General features: G+C 50.0%; 11 protein-coding genes across 11 annotated transcripts; 7 read left to right on the top strand and 4 right to left on the bottom strand.

Annotated features, from left to right (window-relative positions):
* Positions 1-384: 384 nt before the first annotated feature.
* Positions 385-961, top strand: M437DRAFT_20874 (HSP20-like chaperone; the record flags this gene model as incomplete). The annotated part of the gene is made up of 3 exons (XM_041019008.1): positions 385-442; positions 500-828; positions 887-961. Coding segments are annotated over 3 exons (462 nt in total), but the record flags the coding sequence as incomplete, so codon positions are not given.
* A 474-nt stretch (positions 962-1,435) lies between these two features.
* M437DRAFT_56027 (tetratricopeptide repeat protein 1) lies at positions 1,436-2,348 on the bottom strand (the record flags this gene model as incomplete). The annotated part of the gene is made up of 3 exons (XM_041022978.1): positions 1,436-1,683; positions 1,736-2,198; positions 2,244-2,348. The coding sequence occupies 3 exons, from the start codon at positions 2,346-2,348 to the stop codon at positions 1,436-1,438; spliced, it is 816 nt and encodes a 271-aa protein (XP_040876897.1).
* A 191-nt stretch (positions 2,349-2,539) lies between these two features.
* On the top strand, positions 2,540-3,746 carry M437DRAFT_56087 (XAP5-domain-containing protein; the record flags this gene model as incomplete). Its single annotated transcript, XM_041022987.1, has 3 exons — positions 2,540-2,748; positions 2,801-3,323; positions 3,375-3,746. The coding sequence occupies 3 exons, from the start codon at positions 2,540-2,542 to the stop codon at positions 3,744-3,746; spliced, it is 1,104 nt and encodes a 367-aa protein (XP_040876898.1).
* A 1,310-nt stretch (positions 3,747-5,056) lies between these two features.
* On the top strand, positions 5,057-6,043 carry M437DRAFT_77964 (uncharacterized protein; the record flags this gene model as incomplete). The annotated part of the gene is made up of 3 exons (XM_041026913.1): positions 5,057-5,103; positions 5,154-5,835; positions 5,900-6,043. 3 exons carry the CDS (start codon positions 5,057-5,059, stop codon positions 6,041-6,043), a joined length of 873 nt encoding a protein of 290 aa, XP_040876899.1.
* A 1,016-nt stretch (positions 6,044-7,059) lies between these two features.
* Positions 7,060-9,897, bottom strand: M437DRAFT_87412 (uncharacterized protein; the record flags this gene model as incomplete). The annotated part of the gene is made up of 5 exons (XM_041028633.1): positions 7,060-8,240; positions 8,290-9,021; positions 9,072-9,318; positions 9,373-9,718; positions 9,779-9,897. 5 exons carry the CDS (start codon positions 9,895-9,897, stop codon positions 7,060-7,062), a joined length of 2,625 nt encoding a protein of 874 aa, XP_040876900.1.
* A 765-nt stretch (positions 9,898-10,662) lies between these two features.
* M437DRAFT_19416 (DHS-like NAD/FAD-binding domain-containing protein) lies at positions 10,663-11,697 on the top strand (the record flags this gene model as incomplete). Its single annotated transcript, XM_041018985.1, has 2 exons — positions 10,663-10,861; positions 10,922-11,697. Coding segments are annotated over 2 exons (975 nt in total), but the record flags the coding sequence as incomplete, so codon positions are not given.
* A 1,129-nt stretch (positions 11,698-12,826) lies between these two features.
* On the top strand, positions 12,827-13,954 carry M437DRAFT_77967 (glutathione transferase; the record flags this gene model as incomplete). Its single annotated transcript, XM_041026914.1, has 3 exons — positions 12,827-12,955; positions 13,059-13,820; positions 13,871-13,954. The coding sequence occupies 3 exons, from the start codon at positions 12,827-12,829 to the stop codon at positions 13,952-13,954; spliced, it is 975 nt and encodes a 324-aa protein (XP_040876902.1).
* A 267-nt stretch (positions 13,955-14,221) lies between these two features.
* Positions 14,222-15,004, top strand: M437DRAFT_87415 (uncharacterized protein; the record flags this gene model as incomplete). Its single annotated transcript, XM_041028634.1, has 3 exons — positions 14,222-14,646; positions 14,700-14,946; positions 14,996-15,004. 3 exons carry the CDS (start codon positions 14,222-14,224, stop codon positions 15,002-15,004), a joined length of 681 nt encoding a protein of 226 aa, XP_040876903.1.
* A 222-nt stretch (positions 15,005-15,226) lies between these two features.
* On the top strand, positions 15,227-16,745 carry M437DRAFT_87416 (Bystin-domain-containing protein; the record flags this gene model as incomplete). Its single annotated transcript, XM_041028635.1, has 2 exons — positions 15,227-15,834; positions 15,890-16,745. The coding sequence occupies 2 exons, from the start codon at positions 15,227-15,229 to the stop codon at positions 16,743-16,745; spliced, it is 1,464 nt and encodes a 487-aa protein (XP_040876904.1).
* A 784-nt stretch (positions 16,746-17,529) lies between these two features.
* On the bottom strand, positions 17,530-19,929 carry M437DRAFT_56217 (tyrosine protein phosphatase 1; the record flags this gene model as incomplete). Its single annotated transcript, XM_041023008.1, has 5 exons — positions 17,530-17,656; positions 17,707-17,884; positions 17,938-18,933; positions 18,985-19,071; positions 19,119-19,929. 5 exons carry the CDS (start codon positions 19,927-19,929, stop codon positions 17,530-17,532), a joined length of 2,199 nt encoding a protein of 732 aa, XP_040876905.1.
* Positions 19,930-21,976: 2,047 nt separating this feature from the next.
* On the bottom strand, positions 21,977-22,366 carry M437DRAFT_55890 (DASH complex, subunit Dad3; the record flags this gene model as incomplete). Its single annotated transcript, XM_041022960.1, has 2 exons — positions 21,977-22,138; positions 22,259-22,366. 2 exons carry the CDS (start codon positions 22,364-22,366, stop codon positions 21,977-21,979), a joined length of 270 nt encoding a protein of 89 aa, XP_040876906.1.
* Between the last annotated feature and the right edge of the window lie 400 nt (positions 22,367-22,766).

The raw sequence follows: 22,766 nt of genomic DNA on the forward strand, positions 1-22,766 counted from the left end.
TACGTGTGTTGGCGGACTTCTCCCCCGCGATTGATCCCAAAGCATCAAAAGCTCCAAAGCTCGCCGCGGTCTCGATCGTTCATTGAGACGCTGTCGCAGTTGAGCCATTAATAAACGTAGATTCTGCTGGCCTTGGCTCGGAAAGATGTGCTCAGTAGTCTACATTTTAATATATCAGATTTCACATGATGGTCGACTGTTTGTTGTGTGTTTGTGCGGCGGAACAGCTTGGGAGTTCCATCAGCTTCGCGTGTATTCTAGACTCACCCCACAAAACGAGTGATTGACGACTTGCAAGGTCTTTTCTAGTCGACATAACTATTCAACCATCAAGACATCTCTGTCGCATTCTTCCATATCCATTCACATACAACATCATACACCATGGAGCAGCCTACCAACACTACCGACACCAAGGGCATGAAGCAGATCGTCCCTGAGGGTGAGCCGCCCCGTCAACAATCGCACCCTCGCGAAACATGCTAACCCCCATGCGCAGTCACCTGGGCCCAGCGTTCGTCCACCACCGAGCCCGAGAAGAACCACATCTACATGACCATTGTTGTGCCCGATGTCGACCCCAAGAACATGAAGCTTGACCTGCAACCCTCATCGCTCGAATTCACCGGTTACTCAGACAGCAAGAAGGCCACCTACCACGTCAAGATGGACCTGTTCGCCGAGATTGACCCCAAGGAGAGCAAGATCAACCACTCTTCGCGCTGGATCGAGCTGGTCTTGAGAAAGAAGGAGCTCAACGAGGAGTACTGGCCCCGTCTGCTCAAGGACAAGCAAAAGGTCCACTACATCAAGACCAACTTCGACAAGGTACGCTCCACATCTTCTGAGCATATGATCAATAACGCATACTGACCTTTTGTCCTAGTGGGTCGATGAGGACGAGCAGGATGCCGTTGCCGAGGATGACGACTACATGTCCCGCATGGGTGGCATGGGTGCCGGCGGCATGGGCATGGAGGGCATGGGCGGCGACGGTGGCTTCGGAGGCATTGATTTCTCCAAGCTTGGTGGTGGTGCCGGCGGTGCCGGTGGCATGCCCGACCTCAGCGCTCTGCAGGGTATGATGGGCGGCGGCATGGGAGGTATGGGTGGCATGGGCGGCGAAGAGGGTGACGATGACGACGACGATGACATGCCCGAACTCGAGGAGACCGAGGAGGCCAACGCTGGTGCTTCCAAGAGTAAGATCGAGGAGGTCGAGTAAAGAGATGGCTTTGGATTGATACCCCTCATCACCACCGCCTTGGAAAAAGAAGTTATGAACCGCCAGTGACGAACAAGCGCTGTTACAGCATTCGGACATAGATACGGACGATAATCACTACGAAGCTCAACGAGATACCAAAACAGTTTTGAAAACACAATCAGTGTTCAAATGCACATGTTCTAAATGAGTCTGGTCTGTCTTCAATGTTTAAGCGTTTTGATTGAAATTCATGCTGTAACCTCCACTCTTCTCGTCTTTGACGAATTGAAAATTGTTCGTACTGAGCCCAAAAGGCTTCAAAATGCTGTTGCCCAGACCCTTCAACTTGCCCATCATCTCTGCCATTTCCTTGGATTTGGCGTCCTCCAGCTTGGGACCAATGTCGGTCATGGATTTTTGTACCGTTCTCTTATCTAACGGCGACAAATTTGGTACAGTTGCAAGGAAGGTGTAGTCTAGGGGAGATCAGATATGAGTTTGGACACAAAGACACAACAAAATTCCTACCTTCGTAAGCGCCCTGTAGAGCGGCCCATCCTCCTGTCTCTGACCGTGCTTTGGCTCGTCTCAGGAATGCCTTGACGCGGATTTTCTGCACATCGTCCCGTGTTCTTCCACTTTTTTCTAGAGCTTCAATTTTCTCAGCTGTCTCATCGTCGATCTCCTCGACAGCAGACTGGGGTTGTGGTTTGGCTCTGGCAGCATCTTGTGTAGCCTTTGGTTTTGGTAGAGGGTCGATTCGCTCTAGTGCGTCTATGCTTTTAGTGGCACTGTCTATTGCTTCTTTCCATTGTTCCGACTTGATGTGGCATGCGGCGATGTTGGAGTGTAAGACGGCGACTTCATATTCGAGATAATTTGGACAAGACGAGAGAGCGCGGTCGTATGTCTGGACAGCTTCTTCGAAAGAGCCATGAGCGAACAGCGAGTTGGCTTCTGTCTTGAGCTTGTTCGACTCTGCTAATAGTGACTATGCTGGTCAGCACATGATATGTAGAGGAGCAGTGCGACTCACGGCTTCCTCTTCTGGTGAGAAGCGCGTTTCGGTCTTGAGATCGTGCGACGACTTTGCCGAGACGAAACTCTTATCATCGTCCGATGGATAGTCTTCTCCTGTCATAACGAATCTGTTCTATCAGCAATATGAGGAATGAACTGTCAACAACAAAAAGTGGAATGACGTACGGGGGTTTCTTGTGGCATGTGAAGCTTGGCGCCATCCATCGCACCTTCCTGCGGTTTGCAGCTACTTGTATCTTATCTCGCAACGAATGATCTATCTGCAACTCATCGAGCATCTTCAATTCAGACATGGCATCTGAGGGCAACTCGGGTACATCTACCCCCAATTCACGCTTCACAACCCAGGCAAAGACGGCCGACGACATCCTTTCGGCGCAAACTGTTGGTCTTGTCCAACTCGACGACTTCCGCAAGCGACGCGCAGATGCTATAGATGCAAAAGAGCGAGAAGCACTCGAGTCTGGTCGCGCCACTCCTAACAGTGCCTCAGATAGCCCGTATGTGTCCTCCTACTCTGTCAAGCATTCATGACTAAGAGAACAAGTGCAGTGACCCGACATTCAAGCCCTCAAAGAAGAAGCGCAAAACTGTCAAGAAGGGTGCCCTGTCGTTTGGAGACGATGGCGACGATGATATGAACACCCCGAACGAATCGTTCAAGTCTCGCTCCAACACACCTGCAGCTACAAGAGAGGAAACCGCACAAGACGAGGAACAACCCATGAAAAAGCGCCTTGCTGCGAACTCAAACGTTGGTTTCATGGCCAAGTCCATGACAAAGTCAGCTCTGCTGCGGGAGGCACAGACACGGGAGCAGCTTCGAAAGGAGTTTCTCGTCATGCAAGAAGCAGTCAAGCAGACCGACTTTCTGCTCCCCTTTGTCTTCTACGACGGTACCAATATCCCCGGTGGCCAATGCCGCATGAAGAAGGGAGACATGGTCTGGCTCTTCCTCGATCGTGCGAGAAAGGTTGGCGCAGAGGTTGGAGGCAGCGACAAGGCTCGACGCGAATGGGCCCGCGTGGGCGTCGACGACCTGATGCTGGTAAAGGGCGATATCATCATCCCTCATGTACGTTGCCGGCATCCAGACCCGCCATGCAGCTTACTGACTGTGCGCCAGCATTATGAGTTCTACTATTTCATGGTCAACAAGACGAAAGGCTACAATGGATCCCTGTTCGCTCACTCTGCCGAACCCACAGCGGCCACTCCCGTGGATTCCTCGGCTTCGACTGCTACGGGTGGTCTGTCCGTGCCAACGGCACCATCAAAGACGCCAAAGACGCAGACGCTGTCACCCGCAGTTCCTGATGCAGACCTCGAGGGCTTCGGCTCAGACCCAAACTCGACAAAGGTCGTCGATCGACGCTGGTACGAGAAGAACAAGCACATCTTCCCCGCCAGCACATGGGAAGATTTCGACCCAACAAAGGACTATACCAATCATGTGCGCAAGGATGTCAACGGTAATGCTTTCTTCTTTTCGTCGTGAGATCGATACCTGTTTAGGCTGCTTCTATTGGCCCCATGTCCCGTGACGATGTCTTTCGAAAGCTTGCAGCTTTCCGTCTGGAGCGCACGCAGGAGAGACGAAACTTGGACCACCAGAGATTCCCTGAGCCGCACCCATGGGTACGACGGCTCCGCACCCGCTGCGTTGGATATCACCTTCCGACTGGTAAGCGATGTGCAAAGCTGTGGTCGACGAGCACGCACAGAAACCACGCATAGATGTAAGTAGTCATGATACGTTCTCGTCGACGTCGACGAAAATATTCAACGAAAGGAACGCAGTTTGGATAGACGTTCTCAGCTCCGCTCATCCGTGAGTATGTGACACCCAGGTGCTCGGTCCGCCCTCCAGTGCCACATGACGAAGTCCTCTGCTGCACGGAAAATGCAGCTTTCCGCCCGCATGACATCCAATCATTGCATGCGAAGCCTTACGCGGCTCTTCCAGGACTTGTCTAGAGGCATAGGGCACGACTGCAACATTGCGAAGTACCTCTGAGACTCTATTTTGCTTGAAATCACATCCACGTAAGGAGTATCTTGTCTCAGATTTGCTCCCAAAGCGGACTGTAGTTGACAAGCGGTCTGCACGTGGTAACAATCATCGTTGCGACTGAGACTGACCTCTACGATGATTCGATCACCTTCATAGCACAAGAATCTATCCTTGGACCATATTGTTGCACTGCACTGCTTACTCGAACCTACAATTCTCCTATTCGGGGGTTTCCAAGTCCGATGCCAGGCACACGTTTTGTTCTTTGTTCCTGACAGATTGGTAAATATTCCGAGTCACACAACATCTTCAGTGTCCGTCGTGAGAATAAGCTCAAGACAATCCTGTAGGGTGTTGAAGCAATCTCTTGTTCTTCGAGTTTCCGATGATCAAAGGCACGGCAACCCAATGCTTTGGTTTCTATCTTCCTTCTGGAAGTACAAAGAGTTGATAACTCCACGGAATTCTCTTCATGCCTTGCCAATACAGCTTGCATGTTGCATACTGCACAGTGTTTGAAGCTCGCACGGGGATTGATCCACAACGTTCGAGTACTTCGGCCTCGAGGCTGTATGACCATCACGCTAGATAATGGAGAGCGATAACATGCGCTGCACTATGAGCGAGAAGATGAAGTCAGACATCGCTCGTGGGTCAAAGCAAAGATATAAATACAGCTTCAGCTCGCTGGCAGAAAGAACTATCATCAGCATTCAAGGACGAACCAGCAGCAGAACCGTCACGCCCTCGCTCATACACTTTCTTTCGAAATTTCTTCCAATACCAATCTCAAGATGATCTTCAACACTCAGGTCGCAGTCGCTGCACTGCTTACTTCAAGGTAGAACTTCCATGAACACACGCCATGTACGCAGAGTTGACATTGAATAGCTTCGCTGTTGCTCTTCCTTACGACAGCTGGGGTTCCAGCAGCAGCAGCAGTACCAAGGAAATTAAGACCACTTCCTCCCCCGCTGGCTACGGTTCCACTCCATCCTACAGCGGTGGTTGGGGCGGATCTGCCACTGAGTCCAAGACCGAGTCCAAGACCATCGAATCGAAGACTTCTCCGACTGTCAGCTCCTGGAGCCAGACTACTGAGAGCAAAACTACCCCTACCATCAGCTCGTGGACTACCGAGTCTTCCAAGTCAAGCAGCTACAGCTTTTCTACGAGCTCTTCCAAGTCGAGCAAATCGTCCAAATCCAAGAGCTCTTCCACCAGCGTCAGCACATCCTGCAAGACCGAGTACGTGATTTCGACTTCTACTGGATACTTGACCACAGTCACCTATTCGGCCACCACCATCTACGTCCCTACGGTCAGCGTCTCCACTTACGAGACTGTCTCGACCTTTGTCAGCACTGGCCAGACCATCATCGCAACGCCCACCACTGTCGTAGAGACCAAGCCTGTCTTCTCATCTGAGGTGACCTGGAGCACCTATTCCACCTGCCTTGTGACTTCTAAGCCCGTTACCATCACCTCCACCGCTTATGAGACTCAAACCGAGACTAGCGTGGTCACTGAGACCAAGTCTGTTGAGCAGACTCAGACAAAGACCGTTACTGAGGTACCTACAGAATTGATGTCGTGCCCTTGCTAATAAATGCTAATTGGTATTGTACTTTCTACAGGTCAAGACCATCACCGTCAGCGTGCCCGAAGTTGAAAGCAAGACTATCACTATCACAAAGCCAGCTATCCAGACATTCAAGACTGGCAAGGCGGTCTGCACCACCATTCCTTCCTACGGTGGCGGCGGCTACGGCGGCTGGTAAAGAATCAAAGACTGCTGCTCTTTTGGCTCTTTCTCGAAGCACCCCGATCTGTTTGACCGGACGTGGTTTTGGAAGTTTTCCTTTCTCCTGATCTCTGATTCACAAAAACACACTCCTTAATATGTTGATGACCTCTTGATGATTTGTTCTGCTGCTTTTCGATCTTTTCTTTTCCCTTTCTTTTCGATGGACTTTCTGGTCTGATGGCTTTTTCTTCTTTTCTTTCTCTCATTTGACTAGCAACAAGATATTTCTTCTTTATAAACCGGTATACATTAAGTTTTCTGCACCGAAACATAAATGGCATATCTGCTTTGGGCGCAACATCATTAGGACTATCTTTATAGGATGAAGAAGAAGAAGAAAAAAAAAAATAATTTCATGGTGCTAGGTGCAAAGCAACATCGAATCAAGACGGAAATCACAATTCGATGGATATGGACACGAAAAAGCATCAAACACTTGCACATTGAGAGACAAAATTGGTAGGAATAAAGGTGTCTTTGATTGTTAAGTATGTATGACTTTTCATCCTTGCTTCAAGCACCTTCATTGTATTCACAAGTCAATGATTATGACTCCTGAACCTGATAACAACAGAACCTGTGCACTCAAAATCTTCAGGCGACTGCAACTTTGAAAGTTCGTCATCTTAGGAAGTTGATGCTGATCCTCGATGCTGGTCTTCCTTCTCCTTCTTCTTTTTGCGGTTTTTGCTTGTTTCATATTCGCGTAGATCTTTTACGGCTTCCCCAACAACACAAGTGAGGCTTTCGATTCTGTACTGGCAGAGGGAGCAATCGCAGTTGGAAAGATCGTTACGCGTGATGTGGTAGACATGTGTGGCAAACTCTTCGATTGACTCGAACCAGCGAAGACTAGGATATCCGTGGATGGTATACCTCGCAGTCACGGGCCAGAAAGGCGTTCTGCTACTAATGATACATGGCTCGTGATTTTCGCTACGCAGCTCCCTTCACACAGCTACCTGGAATGTTCATCTTGCATGATATGCATCAAGCAACGATCCAATGGGAGAGACAAATGCACATCTTATGTGCGTTCTGAACCCAAGCCGCCATATGTCCATCGACCAAGTTTTCAATCACGCTGCCACATCTTCTGCACTGCCTGACCTTTGCGTTGGGTGGAATGGCACATTTGCGCAGTACATCGTACTGTTGTCTTCCTGCTCGTTTGTTTGCTTCTTCGTCCTCGCCCAAACCCAACCAAGCCGTTTCTGCAGTGTAGATGGCGACTCCATCGATCTGCTTTTCCAGCCGTGGCACTATATCGCCGAACAGCTTTTGTAGTACTGGACTTAGTGCTTCAGGAATGTCAGCATCGACGAGCATGCTCTGCTCATAGAAGCTCCTTTGTGGAGGCGATGACTGCGCGGCTTGGTATGTTGCACGAACATTACCATCAGTCTCTGCGACGAGCTGCTCGAAAAGCCTGATTTCAAAGGGCAGTTCTGCACCCATCATGGCTTCCATGTGCTGTAACTCCACGCTATCCCGAATGTCGTTTGCTCTGCTGCTGTGTCGCACCTTCTCTTGGGTCTTAACGACACGCATAGCGAAATTACGGATCAAGTTGCCCAGCATACCCAGCAACGCGCGTGATGTACTGCTGAGCAGAAGGTGCAGAGTTGCAGTGTTCTTCTCGTGCACATAAGTCAGTATCTTCTGTCGATCGAAATCGCTTTTGCAGAATCGCATCATCTCAATCATGTCGTCGAAAATGAGCGTCATTAGGTCCAACGACCATCTCACCAATCCTTTGAGTGATACAAACAAGCTTGACTCTAGATTTTGCATGCCCCTGATTGTCTGTGTCATACTCAGGGTTTGTGCAATGTTGGTGCATACTGAGCGAAGATTAAGCAGCACCCATGCTGCCTTTGCGGGAATGTCTCGTCGTTTGGGGTCAGTCTGATAACTGACAATCAGCTGAGCACTAGCAATTCTGTACAGAAGACTATCTTTCAAGACTCTGCCAGACTGCAATTTGGGATCATCGAGCGAGAAGTCTGTGTTGCGATTTATCGTGCGGAAAATCTCGCTGATGAACTTGCGGCGAAGGCTCCTGTCCAGGTCTGTTGGGATCACAGAAAGGAGGTCGTCGAAGCCGATTTGGTAGCAAGTCACGATGCCAAGCTCTCTCGCTAGAGAGACAACAGCGGCTTGTGCGAGATCTACAGCAGTCAGCTTCGATGTTCATTGAAAGTGGGAGTGATAGCCCACCGTTGTCTTCCTTTACATCCTTCCATCCGTGTATATACTCAGCGCTATGCAGATTGACAGTGCCATCGGGTTTGGTGATAACAGAAGATGCCATGCTAGGCGACAGAGAAATGTCGACACATTCCGAAGTCAGAAAATTGAATCCATTCTGAGGCAGACTTGTAGCTTTGTTGGCATCGTGGTCGGGTTCAATGACCTGCATGGTCTCCCGGGAACGAAACTCAATTGTACCATCGCTCGCTGCAAAGGCAAATGTGTTGTGGTATACATTGCTCTGGAAAGCCAGTATAGCCTTGGGTGAGATCACGTCTTCCATACGGTGCAATCTCTGGATAGATTTGCTGTTGTTAGGTTGTGAAGCTGTCGGCTTCAAGCCCTTGAAACTTTCATGTAATGTAGCCTCTGTCTGTTGAAGGTCCCATCGAGATATGACACTGAATTTGCCGCCGTGGTCCTGCGCAGCGCTAGTAAAAACAGCCACGACTGTGAATGTGCTGTTATCAATAGCCTGCGAGATTGGCTCAATATGCAATGATGACAGTTGAGCACTTGCTGCTCTTTCAGAAGATTGGGGAACACATTGGTCGAGAAGCTCGACATGCAAAATCGCCATTTGAGGGTTCAGACTGGCTTTGTGGGTATTTCCATCGCCAGCATTAGCCTGCCAGTTGATCATAATCTTATATAGCCGCAAATGTTTAGAAGCATCGTAAGTAACCATAACAAGATGTTCTAAAGGAGTCAGTCTAGTCACACGGGTAGCAGAGGCAAATGTCACTGACGGTTGGCTTGACAAAAGGCGGCATGTGTGAGCGCGTCTCCAGAATCGGTGAGACTGTCCAGAGTCGAGCCAGCTTGTGACCAAGGCTGGCCAGGTTGTTCGTAAATGAGTTTGAGTTGGCATCTACGAGTGATGCACAAGAAGGCCGCCTTGTTATCGATTGGATTGGAGACACCATGAATATCGTGAAGCCTCATCGTATTGCTCCATCGGTTGCCTTCTTTGGCCGCAGGATTGATTAGCGCAGTCTATCACTTATTGTCAGACAACACCTTTAGAGCCAATACATGTACATTTCTTACACGCGTCTGTCCTGCAAGATTCAGAGGTAGCCAGTGAAGGCCGACAATTTGGTTGAGATCATCCACGTTACTTGTCAAATTCACAGGACGACGCTCGAGACTATTCAAGGCATGTGTCAAACTGAATAGTGTAAGACGACCAAACTGATCTGCAATGACCAGATCCAGACCGGAGCTGCTCCATTCAACGTGGGTGAAGATGGCACCATCTGAAGCATTTACCTCTGTTGCATCGGACAAAGACCACTTGGCAGTGTTCTTGTCGCGACAGAGAGCACGCACGAGGACTTTGCGAGAATCTGCAGATATTTGAGCAATGCAACTGGTCCTGGACCATGCTAGCCTCCTGATAAGAGGTTATTGAGTGTCCAAAGCATTGACGAAATAACGATAGAAGCAAACTTACTGACAACAGCCTACGATGTGAGAGCGCTCAATGCGCTGAGAGAGGGCATCAGTATCAAAAGTGGCAGCGATGGCGGCATTGATGCCTTCCTCGCCAAACAAATCGTCAAGATTGTCCATGCATGCGACAAATGTACAGATTTGCGACTCGATGAGCCGGGATACGGAGACTTCTCGGAAGAAGACGCAAGCTTCACAGAATCCAGGACGAATTGAAGCCTAGATCGCAAAGGGACAGGGCGGCTTCTGCGCCCGGAAAGAGTGACTTGCAATCAAGAGAATGGTCGGTGGGTGTGTGCTGTCTGCAGATTTGGTTGACAACGAGTATGGAAGGAATGCGATTGTTGGACTGGAATTGGTGCCAAGGAGGAGGAACGGTGAAGTCATTCGGTCTCTCTCGGCGACGGCCAAAACAAACAGCAGGATTTGGTTGCGAGAGCGGGAGACGCGAGGAGCCGCGGCGCTGCCGGCGCTGTGGCTTCGACTCTTGTCTCAGCATCACTTCAAGGTTCTCCACGCCCGCTCTTTGCAGATTCTCTCACCTTTGTCCTCCGTCTTCTTGTCGCATTGTTCTTTTCGAGAAGGTCCGTGTCGCTCGGTCCTTCTGTTTCTTGTTATTGTGTCGCGCTATTCCAACCAATGGTCGCTGCTTCCGGGTGATTGTGGAATTGACTGTGGCCTTCTTGACCGCGCGCCCAACTTCCTGACCGAGCTCCTTCCTTGTCGACAACAGCTGCTATGGACGGCTACGACTCGGACGGCAGCTCGCTATTGAGCTCGCCCAAGTCTCCTACTCCTCCCCCCGAAATGCAGAAGAATCCCTACCCTTCTCCGCCCCGATCCAAGCACTCGTCGCAGTCTGCCTCTCCCTCCCCCGACGACCAAATGGACGCTTCCGACAGTCAACGCCCAGCCAAGCGACGCCGCATCAGCGAAAAGCCTTCACGCACCACCGAGTACCTCGATTTGACAAAGACTCTGCGCCCGGAAGACAAGACCCAACTTGATCGCGTCTTGAACGTTTTGCACAAGCGCCAGAAGATCGTTGTTGTCGCTGGCGCTGGTATTTCCGTAGCGGCTGGCAGTAAGCCCACACTCCTTTTCGACCTTGTCCCAACGTCAACACGTCACTAACGCTCCACAGTCCCCGACTTCCGTTCGTCAACCGGTCTTTTCAATTCCCTCCGCGCCCAGCACAACCTTAAGGGCTCTGGAAAGGATCTTTTCGACGCGTCACATGTTTACAAAGATGCTTCTTCCACCGCTTCTTTTCACCAAATGGTCCGAGAAATGTCCCACATGACCAAATCCGCTCAACCCACACTGTTTCACCAGATGTTAGCCACTCTTGCACAACAGGATCGCCTTCTACGTCTATACTCACAAAATGTCGATGGAATTGACACGTCTCTAGAGCCATTAGCGACGCGTATCCCTCTGAAAAAAGAAGAAGGTAAATGGCCAAAAACAATTCAACTGCATGGTGGACTCGACAAAATGGTTTGCTCAAAGTGTCACGAGATTTCCGATTTCGACGCAAAATGTTTCGAGGATTCTGTACCGTCTGTCTGCACCAATTGCGAGGAGCTTAACAGGGTTCGCACCGAGGTCGCAGGAAAACGCAGCCACGGCGTTGGTATGCTGCGACCCCGCATGGTCCTGTACAACGAACACAACCCAGACGATGAGGCCATTGGAGCTGTAACCCGTGAGGATCTTCGCAAGCGTCCGGATGCTATTATTGTGGTTGGTACGACTCTCAAGGTTCCTGGTGTCAAGAGAATTGTACGTGAAATGTGCGCAACTGTCCGCGATAGAAGAGACGGTGTAGCCATCTGGATCAACGCGGGTCCTGAACCGTCTGGGAAAGAATTCGAGGATTGCTGGGACATCGTAGTCAAAGGCACTTGTGATGAGATTGCTAGACACGCTGCTCTAAGGCAATGGAACGAGCCAGATGTTGGCATTCCTGTGTCTGAAGAGAGTCTGGAGAGAGCTCGTCAAAAACAGCCTACGGTCTCAATAGTACGGACGTTCAAGGCTCCACCCGAAAACTCTTCGCCAATGCCTTCTCCGCAAGCGCCAGCGAGTACTCCTCTCACCGGCCATCGTCATGGCAACATTGTCGACAATTCCTTTAGCGAGGAAGAAGACTTGGTGGATATCGAAACGCCCTCAAAGCGCGCGGAGAAAAAGCCTACACCGTTCGCTATGCTCGGCAAGACAGCCCCTGTCCCCAAAAGAAAAGCTCAGCCAAAGACCTCGGGCACAAAAGCAAAAGCAACCACGAAAAAGAACGCGCCAAAGAACGATCCGCCAAAGCCGCAAATCAGGATCGACCAGACGCTCAAGCTCACCAAAACCGCTGCGGCTGCCGCAATCAAGGTGGAGAAGAATGTCAAAAGCGGTGCCGCTTTCGACGATATTGCGGCAAAGAACGTACGGCTCAATCCACCACGATCCAAGTCTACCGACAGACTTTTCAAGGCTTGAGGATAGCCGAGCTTTACGTGTTTCATGAACTGGTAATGATTTCTTGGACCCGCATTCTGCTAGAGTGTATATTAGCTGTCTGCATGAATTGGAAGGCTGGCGTTTCTTGTGCTCTTACGTGGCACTACTTAGCACGGTGGAAAGGGAGTAAGGATGCATACAAATCTGCATATGCATTATGCGCGGAGTCGAGGTGGTAGCTCTTGCCATTTTTGGGCTGGCTCTGTTTTTTTCGCTTTTGCTACTCATAGACACTCAGATGGTGTCGTTTCATTTTCCGCTAGAAGGCGCTACAGCTGTGCTCTATTTTTATTGGCATCGTAAGGCTACTCACGAATTTCAGAACCTTTTATCATCACACTACCTGTGCAGGACACTTGGGCTGATGTGCACGGCAAGAACGTCAGCTGCGGGGGCAATGTTGACGCCATTAGTGACCTCGCAATGCCGAAGACCACGTTTGCGAGTGATTAATCATCAAAATTGCAGCTTACTGCCCTACTATCTACTAACGAGCTCTTCTTTAAGACAAAGCAGAAACAGATTTGCAAGCATTATGTCTAAAAACGACGATATCAAAGCCTTTGCGGACAAGGATGGCCATTTTCGACGGCAACCATCAAAGTTCCGCGACTGGATTTCAAGAGAATCGGGAGCCAAGTTTCCGCCCGAGAAAGATCGTTATGTATGTGGTCTATGATCATTCGCATTTCCAGAAGAGAGGAGCTATATATCTGTTACAACAATTTGCAATCAACCACTGAAGCATTATTCTGATGAATCAACAGGTTCTCTATATCAATTGGGGATGCCCCTGGGCGAACCGCACAGCCATTGTTCGCATGCTCAAGGGCCTCGAGGACATCATCCAACTAGTCGTGATGGACTATGTGATGTTCCCCGAAGGCTGGGGCTATAGCGGCCGCGACGGAACAGCTGAAAAGGATCCTCTGTATGGGTTCACCAGACACCGTCAATTGTACGAGAAAGCAGAGCCAGGTTATGAAGGCCGTGTCTTGGTACCCACGCTATGGGACAAGAAGAACGAAACCATCGTCAATAATGAAAGCTCAGAGATTATTCGCATGTTCTACACCGAGTTTGATGACTTGCTGCCTGAAAGGTTCCAAGAAAAGAGTCATCCTGCTGGTGGGTATTTTCCAGACTCATTGAGACAGCAGATTGATGATTTCAACGAATGGGTCTACGACACCGTCAACAATGGCGTTTACAAGTGTGGCTTCGCTAGCTCAAAAGAAGCCTATGATAAGAATGTGGTCATTCTGTTTGACAGCCTTGATCGTGTGGAAGCACATCTCGAGAACTCAGACGGACCATTCCTGTTTGGAAAACATCTTACCGAAGCAGATATCAGATTGTACCCTTCAATTGCGAGGTTTGATGTCGCATATCACAACATCTTCAAGTGCAATCTGAAGATGATCAGACATGATTATCCAAGAATCGACAAGTGGTACCGAAACATATACTATGACGAGGGAGAAGAAACAAGAGGTGGCGCATTCAGGAAAGCGACACATTGGGATGCTGTAAGTAAAATTTATGTAGCTCTGTGTGTTGAACGTGCTGACACGATTAGATCAAATTTGGGTATGCTGGCGCGAAGAAGCTTCAAGTGGTGCCTAAAGGTCCTGTGCCAGACATTCTACCTAAAGATGCATGAAGGCAATCAGTTTCGAGAGGTAGCAGATTTGGTTATAACGGATGTGTTGCCGCCTAAGGCTTCCTGCTGTCAAGATATGTCAATTGATCCCTGCTTTTCTGACTGACTCGAAGTGTTTCGGGATTGCTTCTGCTCCAAACTAGCGAATGAGACTATGCACTGCAAGTTCTGCAATCTGAGTCTTGTGTCAACTTCTGCTCGGCCTCACCTATATCAATGGTTTGGTCTCTACACTGATCTCATCCTCGTACAAGCTACCTTTGCAACATGACTCCAGTCGCATTTACACGTACTCTATTTGCCCTGTTTGCTTCATGTCTGATCGCTCTGGTTCAGTCTCATACACATCTTGTTTGGATTGTTGGGCTCAGGGAAGGTCAGACCATCGAAAAACATCTTGACTTGGTAGGCCGCTCGATCCCCATCAGAGAACACAGGCCAGAGATCAATGGATACACCGCTTCCGTTTCAGATGATGATAGCGACCTTCCCAAAGCCATCCGTAGTGATGATCAAGTTGGCTTTGTGGTCAAAATGCCAGAAGACTATTTTCGCAAGACCGAGAAGTTTATCCAAGATGGTTGGAATGAGGATGACGATGATCTATATGAGCATATGACAAGACCCGATCACCACTGGCATAATCTACAAGGCAACGATCCCGAGATACGAGTTAGTGACGAGGGCGGAATGTAAGTCTTTTGCTTGTCTTTTTCGATGGTCTGTCACTTACTCGGCATATCAGCAAGGTGTATCTGGAATGGTACGTAAGACTTGAAGATGGATATGATTTCGACGAGCACGTGTATCGCATTATGGAACGCGATCCTCTACCCTTTCGATTTAGTCGCAGTAGCTATGTCAACAGCTATAGCGTAAGCTTTGCCGACGAAGAGCAGGAAAAGAAGTTTTGTCCTCTGATTCAAGCTGATCCTCGTGTGGAATCATTTGGACCTGTTCGCGGCTATGCAATGAACGATGAGATTCACGATGTATGTTGATCCCATCAAACCATGGCTGTTCATTAACAAAACTACCTAGGAACTATAAGAAGGAGACAAGGCTGTGTATTAGTATGAGCAGGGTAACCAGAGAAGCATGGGTGGAGAAACAAGGGTAGATCCGTAGGCACGGAGATTAGATAGCAGTGCGCCGCAAGCTCCACAAAATTTCCCTTTTCCCTTCTTTCGCGAACTTTTGTTGCCCGCCCGCGCTTAAGCCAGTGAATTTTGCCGTCAACCCAAGACCCAAACCCACAACACCACAGACAAGATGCCGAAAGCACCAGGAGGAGATGCGCGTCAAATGAGACGTCACAACCCATTGTCCGAAGACTATGCCCCTTCAAACCCGCACAAGCAAAAAGCACCAAAGAGGAAAGGCCGCTCCAACGCCGGCGACGACGATAATGAACAACAAGCATACATCGACTCGAAAGCGTCAAGGAAGATTATCGCTTTAGGACAGGATCTGGCTGCCGAGGAAGATGCCGAGCTCGAGGCCCGCAGACCACAAAACGGAACAAAATCAGCTTTCGAGTTTGAGAGAAGTCTGCGCGATGGGGAGGATTCTGACGAGGAGGCTGGTGTTCCGGATGATGAGGCTTGGGGAGACGAGGAAGACGAGGAGGTGGAAGAGGTCGAGGTGGATCCTGAAGATCTGGCCATGTTTAACAAGTTCAATCCCGAATTCGACCCTTCGACACTGTTGGCACCCGGGTCAGCAGAAGACCAAGGAGAGAGCACCAACCTCGCAGACTTGATTTTGGAGAAGATCGCACAGCATGAGGCCAGCCAGGCCCAAGGGCAAATCATCCGTGGTGGTGGCGCTCCTGAGGACGCCATCGAGTTGCCCGCAAAGGTCGTCGAGGTCTACACTCAGTACGTCAAGAAGGCGCCCTCAGAAACACCAATTTCGACTAACACAAGCTTCTAGAATCGGCCTCATCCTCTCAAGATTCCGATCCGGCAAGCTGCCCAAGCCCTTCAAGATCCTTCCTACCCTCCCCCAATGGGACACTCTCCTCTCCATCACTCGCCCCGACTCATGGACCCCCAACGCCACCTACGAAGCCACCCGCCTCTTCACCTCCTCTCGCCCCGCCGTCGCCCAAGCCTTCATCCACGACATTCTCCTCGACCGCGTCCGCGACGACATCCGCGAGACCAAAAAACTAAACGTCCACCTCTACAAAGCCCTCAAAAAGTCCCTCTACAAACCCGCCTGTTTCTTCAAGGGTCTACTCTTCCCTCTGCTCGCTTCCGGCACCTGTACACTCCGCGAAGCCCATATCATTAGTTCCGTGCTCGTGCGCGTCAGTATCCCCGTCCTGCACTCTGCAGCAGCCATCCACCGTCTCTGCGAAATCGCCGCCGAGCAAATGACCGACAACCTCGAAGCCGGCGGCGCCACAAACATCTTCATCCGCGTTTTGCTCGAGAAGAAATACGCTTTGCCGTATAAAGTTGTGGATGCGCTTGTATTCCACTTTTTGCGTTTCCGCGCTGTGGATCAGGATGCCATGACTGATGCTCCTGTGACCATCAAGAGTGGAGAAAAACTTCCTGTGCTGTGGCATCAGTGTTTCCTGGCTTTTGCGCAGAGGTACAGGAATGATATTACCGAGGATCAGAGAGAGGCGCTTTTGGACTTGTTGCTCGTCAAGGGTCACAAGGCTATTGGTCCTGAGATTAGAAGAGAGTTGTTGCAGGGAAGAGGCAGAGGTGTTTTGGCCCCTGAGGTGGCCATGGCTGGTGTTGATGGCGATGATACTATGGTTGATATCCAGTAGATTTCGTTTCTGTGCTTTTCATTTGCATGTTGAGGTTTACATCATTACCAAAAAGGAAAGGCGTTTGGGCGTATCACTCCTAGGCGCCGATGTTATGCATATGAGATTGAATACATCGGCTCTCTGATCCACGGGACTGTTCATTGTGAACTATCCATGTTTAATCAAGCTGCAAGCAGCGATCAAAGGGTACAGAGCAAGTCGTGGTTTTCCTCGAGTTTGATGTTAATAGTGACCCTGTCTTCTTCAAGAAGTGGGGCCCGATTTTGCTCCTTCGACAGCGTCACAGATTTTTGAACTTCTTGCAGCATGTTTGGAAAAATGTTCAAGCATAATAGTGCATTCGAGCAAAAACCTAAGAGACACCTCAACGCCTTTCCCTCCCGAATCGAGACCTTACGAGCCATAGGTCGTCCAAATGACAACGACCGTTCTGTCCCTAACCTAACAAAATGTCGAGCGACATGAAAACTCGGGTATATCACCCCTTTCAACATCTCAACTTCCATCAAAGAAAAGGGCAAATTCACCTGCTTGCCCATACGAGCTCCTTGAGGGCCCTGCAGATGAAATCTGGAAAATGAGCGCTCCATGCGGAATAAGAAAAGCGGCGTAGCAATGTGAAGAGAGTGTAACCCAGCCATTCGAAGAAGAAAGGAAAAATGCCAGGCAGAAAGAAGAAACAAAGGCAGCACTGGAGGCTGCAGAGAATCGTCGTCATCGTCGTCGTCGTCTCATTAAAAATGCGTTGATCGTGAAAAATAGGTCTGGCAATGGGAGCATGCTACTGCCGCGAATATGGTCGGTTCATGGCTGCGATTTCGCGGGCTATCGTGCCCCATTCGAGTTCTCTGCGGACTGGTTTACCGCGCTTGGAACACTGGTATTCCTCCCACTTCAGCAGTTCGTACCTGGATCTGGTCAGCCAATTGTCACTATACTTGTCCCTTTCGAAACCTACGTGAACCGCAAATGAGGTTGGATGATGACATTCAACCGGCGAGCTCGTACGAAACAATATGCGCGAGGAAGTGAAAGGCCGAGCTCATTCATCACCTCTGCAATGCAAATTGTTGCAGATCTGGATACACCTACTCTGCAGTGGACAAGAGTGGCAACACCAGCCTCTCTTCCCTTCCCTGTTGACGATATTGTCAGCGTCGGCATTAACATACAGATTCAAGGCACTTACTAATAAACTCTAAGCACCTGGAGAAGGACGATGTAAGCGGATCCACACCATTGTCCTGGACACCATCGACATAGAGAATGCTGTCTTTCGTGCGAGCGTCATCTTTCCACTTCTTGGTCTCATCACCGGTCCAGCTTATCGTTTCGCCAACACTGAGGATTTGTCCAATATTGAGCTCACGCAACAAGTCTGGGTTGTTTGCATGGCCAAGATTTCCGAGATACATGTAATTCATGATTCTGGAAGGAAGAGAGCCGTCCATCTTGCCGAGCCATCGAGGGGTCGGTTGGCACAGCGCTGCCATGGAATTGTTCGAATTAGGGGATGCTTGCAGAATTCTGGGCTGGATCGAACTCAGAAGAGCGACATCAGTGGGGTACGAGAAGAGATTGCGCTGATGCTTGGTGTGGAGCTCCACGTAAGCCCTGTCTACCGTCGCACAGTTGGCGTACATGTAGTAGGCGAGTGCCAACAAAGACGTCTCAGTATACCCATCTGTGCAGTGGATGAGAACTTTTCTGCCTTCACGACTAACGCCAAGATCGAGATCAATCATGCCAATATCACCATCAACATCTCGGTATTTGGGTGGGGTCATTTGCTGACTATCCTTGCGTTGGATTGGCTCTTCGTAATCCGGGTTTGCTTGCTTATAGAGCCACGCTACTGTGTCCATCAAAGCATCTACTTCGGCCTGAGACCACGTTGGAGGCATAATCGAGCCAGAACCTGGGAACTCTAATTGAGGAATTGCATTGTTCGAGATTTTCGGATTCGACAAGAGACTTTCCATCAGCTGGAAGGCTTTCTTGTCTGGTAGTTGCGCTGGATCAGTCGCTTCCACAAAGAGATCATAAGCTTGCGCTGCGGACGGCAGTGCGGCGTCTGGATCAGATGGCATTGTCAGAGAAGGGTCAGGTGTAGGGCCGAGCCATACGTTGTTCGCTATCTCAGTCGCCGAAGACATGGTGTGCATCTCATATCGCTCCGAGAAGACTTTGTACATGTCAGCTATGTCGTCTTATGGTGAACCGAATCGTCACCTACAGAAGTCCATGACCGCACCAGTCATGTTGCCTTTGGCATCGATAGCCACAATTTCAGGGTGCTCGGCTTGTAATTTTGCGAACGAATCTGCGGAGATTTAGAAAGGGATCAAGTCACACTTAAGCTGAACTTACCATTCACTACATATGTGTGGAACTGTGGGACTTCAGCGTCATTGTCTCTGTCTTTCTCCTTCCAGACTTTTTGGGCTCTAGCAATCAGGGACGCCAACTTGTTGAGCGCCGTCTTCGACGTCTTGTCGTCGGCATAAATGACGATGTCGCTCATAGTAGCCATCTTGACTGCTTGAATCTGGAAGTTACGGATGGAGAAGCCATCTCTAGGGTCGACATCGAGGAAAGTCGAGATTTGCTCGCCATTCTTGGTCGCAAGCAGTAGCTCATCAGGCGCAATGGCACCCCTAAGCTTAGAGTGACTGAGATCGCCTCCTGCCTTGACGACAGTTATGCCGCGCAATGTGCGAGGGGCCCGTCGATAATGCTTCTTGTTGCGCGCCGAAAAGTAAGTCAACTGAATGTTGTTGTCGGGGTGTAGGCCATGGAGCCAAGGGAAGACAGTCTTAGTGTCTGGCAAAGGGCGCGTCGCAGTGTGTTCCAATGCTTCGTGGAGCTCTTTAGCAGTCAATGCATAGACAGGTGGGTTGTCGCTGACTTTAGGGTATATGTCGGCTTCGAACAGCAGAGAAGGTGTGTCGATGACTTGGTTGTTCCCAGGCGCTTCGGGCGACTCTGGCGGAGTTTCGAGCTGCTGCTGCTGCTGCTGCTGCTTCTGCAGCTTGGTTGGAGTGGGACCAGGAGAACATGTGTCAGGAAGATGCTTGTTTGGTACAGCGGATGGCTTTCCTCGAGACGAGGTATTGATGCTCTGCTGCGAACCCGATGCTCGTGGACCCACTAGCGCTGGTCTTGCACAGACTGTAGCCATAAGAGCGTTGGTTTGAGCTTCAGCGCCAGTCGATGCAAGGGCGGCCTACGCTTAAGTCGTGGTTTTGACGTCGGAATGGAGCGACTTGATGTTGCTTGGGATCAGGAGATTGTACGCCTGAGGAACCCACGTCTTACGTAGGTCTCCTGGTGAGATGGCCTTTGTTTACTGGAGACTGATAAGAAGGTGGAGATAAGGTGATCCGCGCACGGGAAATGCTAAAGATTGACAGGCGAACAATTCAAAAGACACAGAGGAAACAAGAGGAGCTATATCAATCGCCTCTTGCTCGACACAAGTATTGATGGATGGGAGCGAAATGGTTGAGGAACTGCAAGTAATACTTTTAGGACGACGACGGCGGCACTCCCGTACATGTGATTGCTTCGAGGCAGGAGGATCGTCCAAGCGCCCAACTGCGGGGACGACGGGCGTTAGTCGAACGGGGGAACCTTTAACTACCACACACACTACTGGCGCGAACCCTTGGCAAATGCCCGCTGCCAGATTGCTATCTTGTGCAATCTTCTTGTCAAGCCCACGTTGGTCTTTTTGTCTTCTCAGAGGCGCAAATCTGTGACCGTGGAGGGTTTTGTGTGAGAAGTGGCACCTTTGACGTTACCCTGCTTGCGCAATTGGCAGGATTGCGGCTCGGTGTCGCGTCGTGGGCTTGCTCAGGGTCTCAAAAGGTCCCGAACAATTTGGATTTGTGATGCGCCGCCCACTGCCGATCTCACCTTCTTCTTATCAAACGAAAGCCCAGGCGAGAGCATGCCAGCAAACGACTGGTACGCCTTGCCGTTGTTTTCCATTCCTACTTTCATCATGCTGCAGCTGGATAAATTGCCCGTTCAGACATGCCACTCTACACAATCGAACGTCCAAAGGCGAAACTTGATGATGATGTGCAGCGGCAATAGGGTGAGCGTCTCTTGCTTTTTCTCCCTTTTGCACCGGGTTCCTTGGGCTTCGAGGCAGAAACCCTAGGCAGGTCAGGCCAGCTCGCGTGCTCCGCGTCCCCACATATCGGTTTGTGCCATGATCCGAGGAGGAACATGCGGGAGGGGCGTACCTCGCCGACCCATGGATGACTTCAACTCTGGTTTAAATTGTGTTTGGGCCTGGATGATCTCCGCAAGAATCAAGGCTGAACTTAGAACACCCAAAGTGGCTGCAATGTTATCAAACTCCCACGACCAATATCAGAGGCAGAGCTACTGAGCATGTACATGGGTCCCTAGATTGAGCCCTCGAAGTACTTGACCTCAATTCACTAAATGAGGGGAAACCCGTGGGGTCACACCCGTGACGGTGGACAGGCTCTAAAGCCCTGTTTAATCGTCGATATATGGGAGGCAATTAAGGCGCCGCCTGGCTGTGGCCTTCTTTACTGGTGGCGTCTTTGTGGTTTGCTCAAGAGCAAAGCTGTGAGACGTGTGCAATGTCATTGTGTTGCATACTGCCGAACAACGATCCATGGTCAGTGGCCACATGAAAGGCTTGCCTTTGCAGCTACATGCGGAGTACATGCGGTACGTACTGTGCAACGCCCACGGGTGACGGCAGGGAGCCGCTAACAAGTGACAGTGTCTAGATCGATCAAGCAAAATCTTGCCCAAATCGGCACTTTGTAACCAACATCGGTCCTGGCCACTTGAAGCAAAGGATGCTGGACTCTTTGCTCGATGTGGCGGACGGAATAACAATATTCGTGCTCATAAGGATCGATTCCTAGCTTTGGGTGTTGCAGGCTTGCACGTAAACTCGTCAGCTCTACAAGAATATGCCCATGGCTCAGTCAAAGCAGCAGCAGCGAGATCCAGCTTGTGTGAGGACGATGTTTTGAGCATACATCTCTCTGTATGTAGTAGAGTACAGCCAACTCAAAAGGGGTATCAGGCTACAGCCATATCCACCAATCTAACCCAAACTCCTGCCATGCAAAGCTCCCATGATAACGCAGTGCCATAACTCCATGAGAACCCAGAATGAACCCTTCCATCGCTACCCAGATGCTTGAAAACGGTGCTTAGAATAGCCGTGTATCTCACGCAGCCTCATCATCCCGAATCTCCTGCTGCAAAACAATCGAGTAAACACTAGCTTTAAGCAGCGTGAACACCGTCGATGTCTTTCTCTCCAAACCTCTCAACGCATCGAGGATTTCTGCGCTGGGACGTGAGGCGAGATCGTTGAGAAGAGCAGACAGCTAGCGACATCATTAGTATCCTTAGTTTGCGTTGTGAAGGAACCAGCAGATTGGAGGATATTTTGCAGCGAAATGCTCCGTCCTTGTAGCCGATCCGAGAAGAGAGAAATGGAAACTTACATCTCCGAGGTTTCCTGCCAGCCGTACGTATTCATCTAGTACTTCTTGCTCCAGTGGTGACAGGGATTCTTCGCCTGTGACTCCTGGGCTACTGTCCAGTCCCGACATTGTAGCTTTGCGATATGTTGATTGCGCGTGATCGTTTAAGTTTTCGCTTTAAGGTCCTGTCTCCGCTTCTGACTTTGCGATTGCGTTCCAATAGGATGAGTAATGGTTGTGTTATGGTGTTTTGGTCAAGAAACACAAGACCATTCGGTGTGTTTTGGGCTTGTCGATGCCAAGACTGTCAACATCTTGACAGGGTGCTCCCCTAGACCACTACTGCAGAGATAAAGATGGTAATTTGGGCCTCAGTGTTCTCGATAGCTAGCTATATTTCGTTGCGTCATACTCTTGAGCTACCGCTCTCTGATATATACCGTTGAATCTAGGATCCGATCAAGTGTGGTGGCACAATGGCCAAATTTTGTATTCTGATGGGTTTCACGAGCAAATGCCTTCAAGCACG

The sequence above is a fragment of the Aureobasidium melanogenum genome (genome assembly GCF_000721775.1).
Source record: "Aureobasidium melanogenum CBS 110374 unplaced genomic scaffold scaffold_23, whole genome shotgun sequence".
Classification (NCBI taxonomy): Eukaryota; Fungi; Ascomycota; class Dothideomycetes; order Dothideales; family Saccotheciaceae; genus Aureobasidium; species Aureobasidium melanogenum.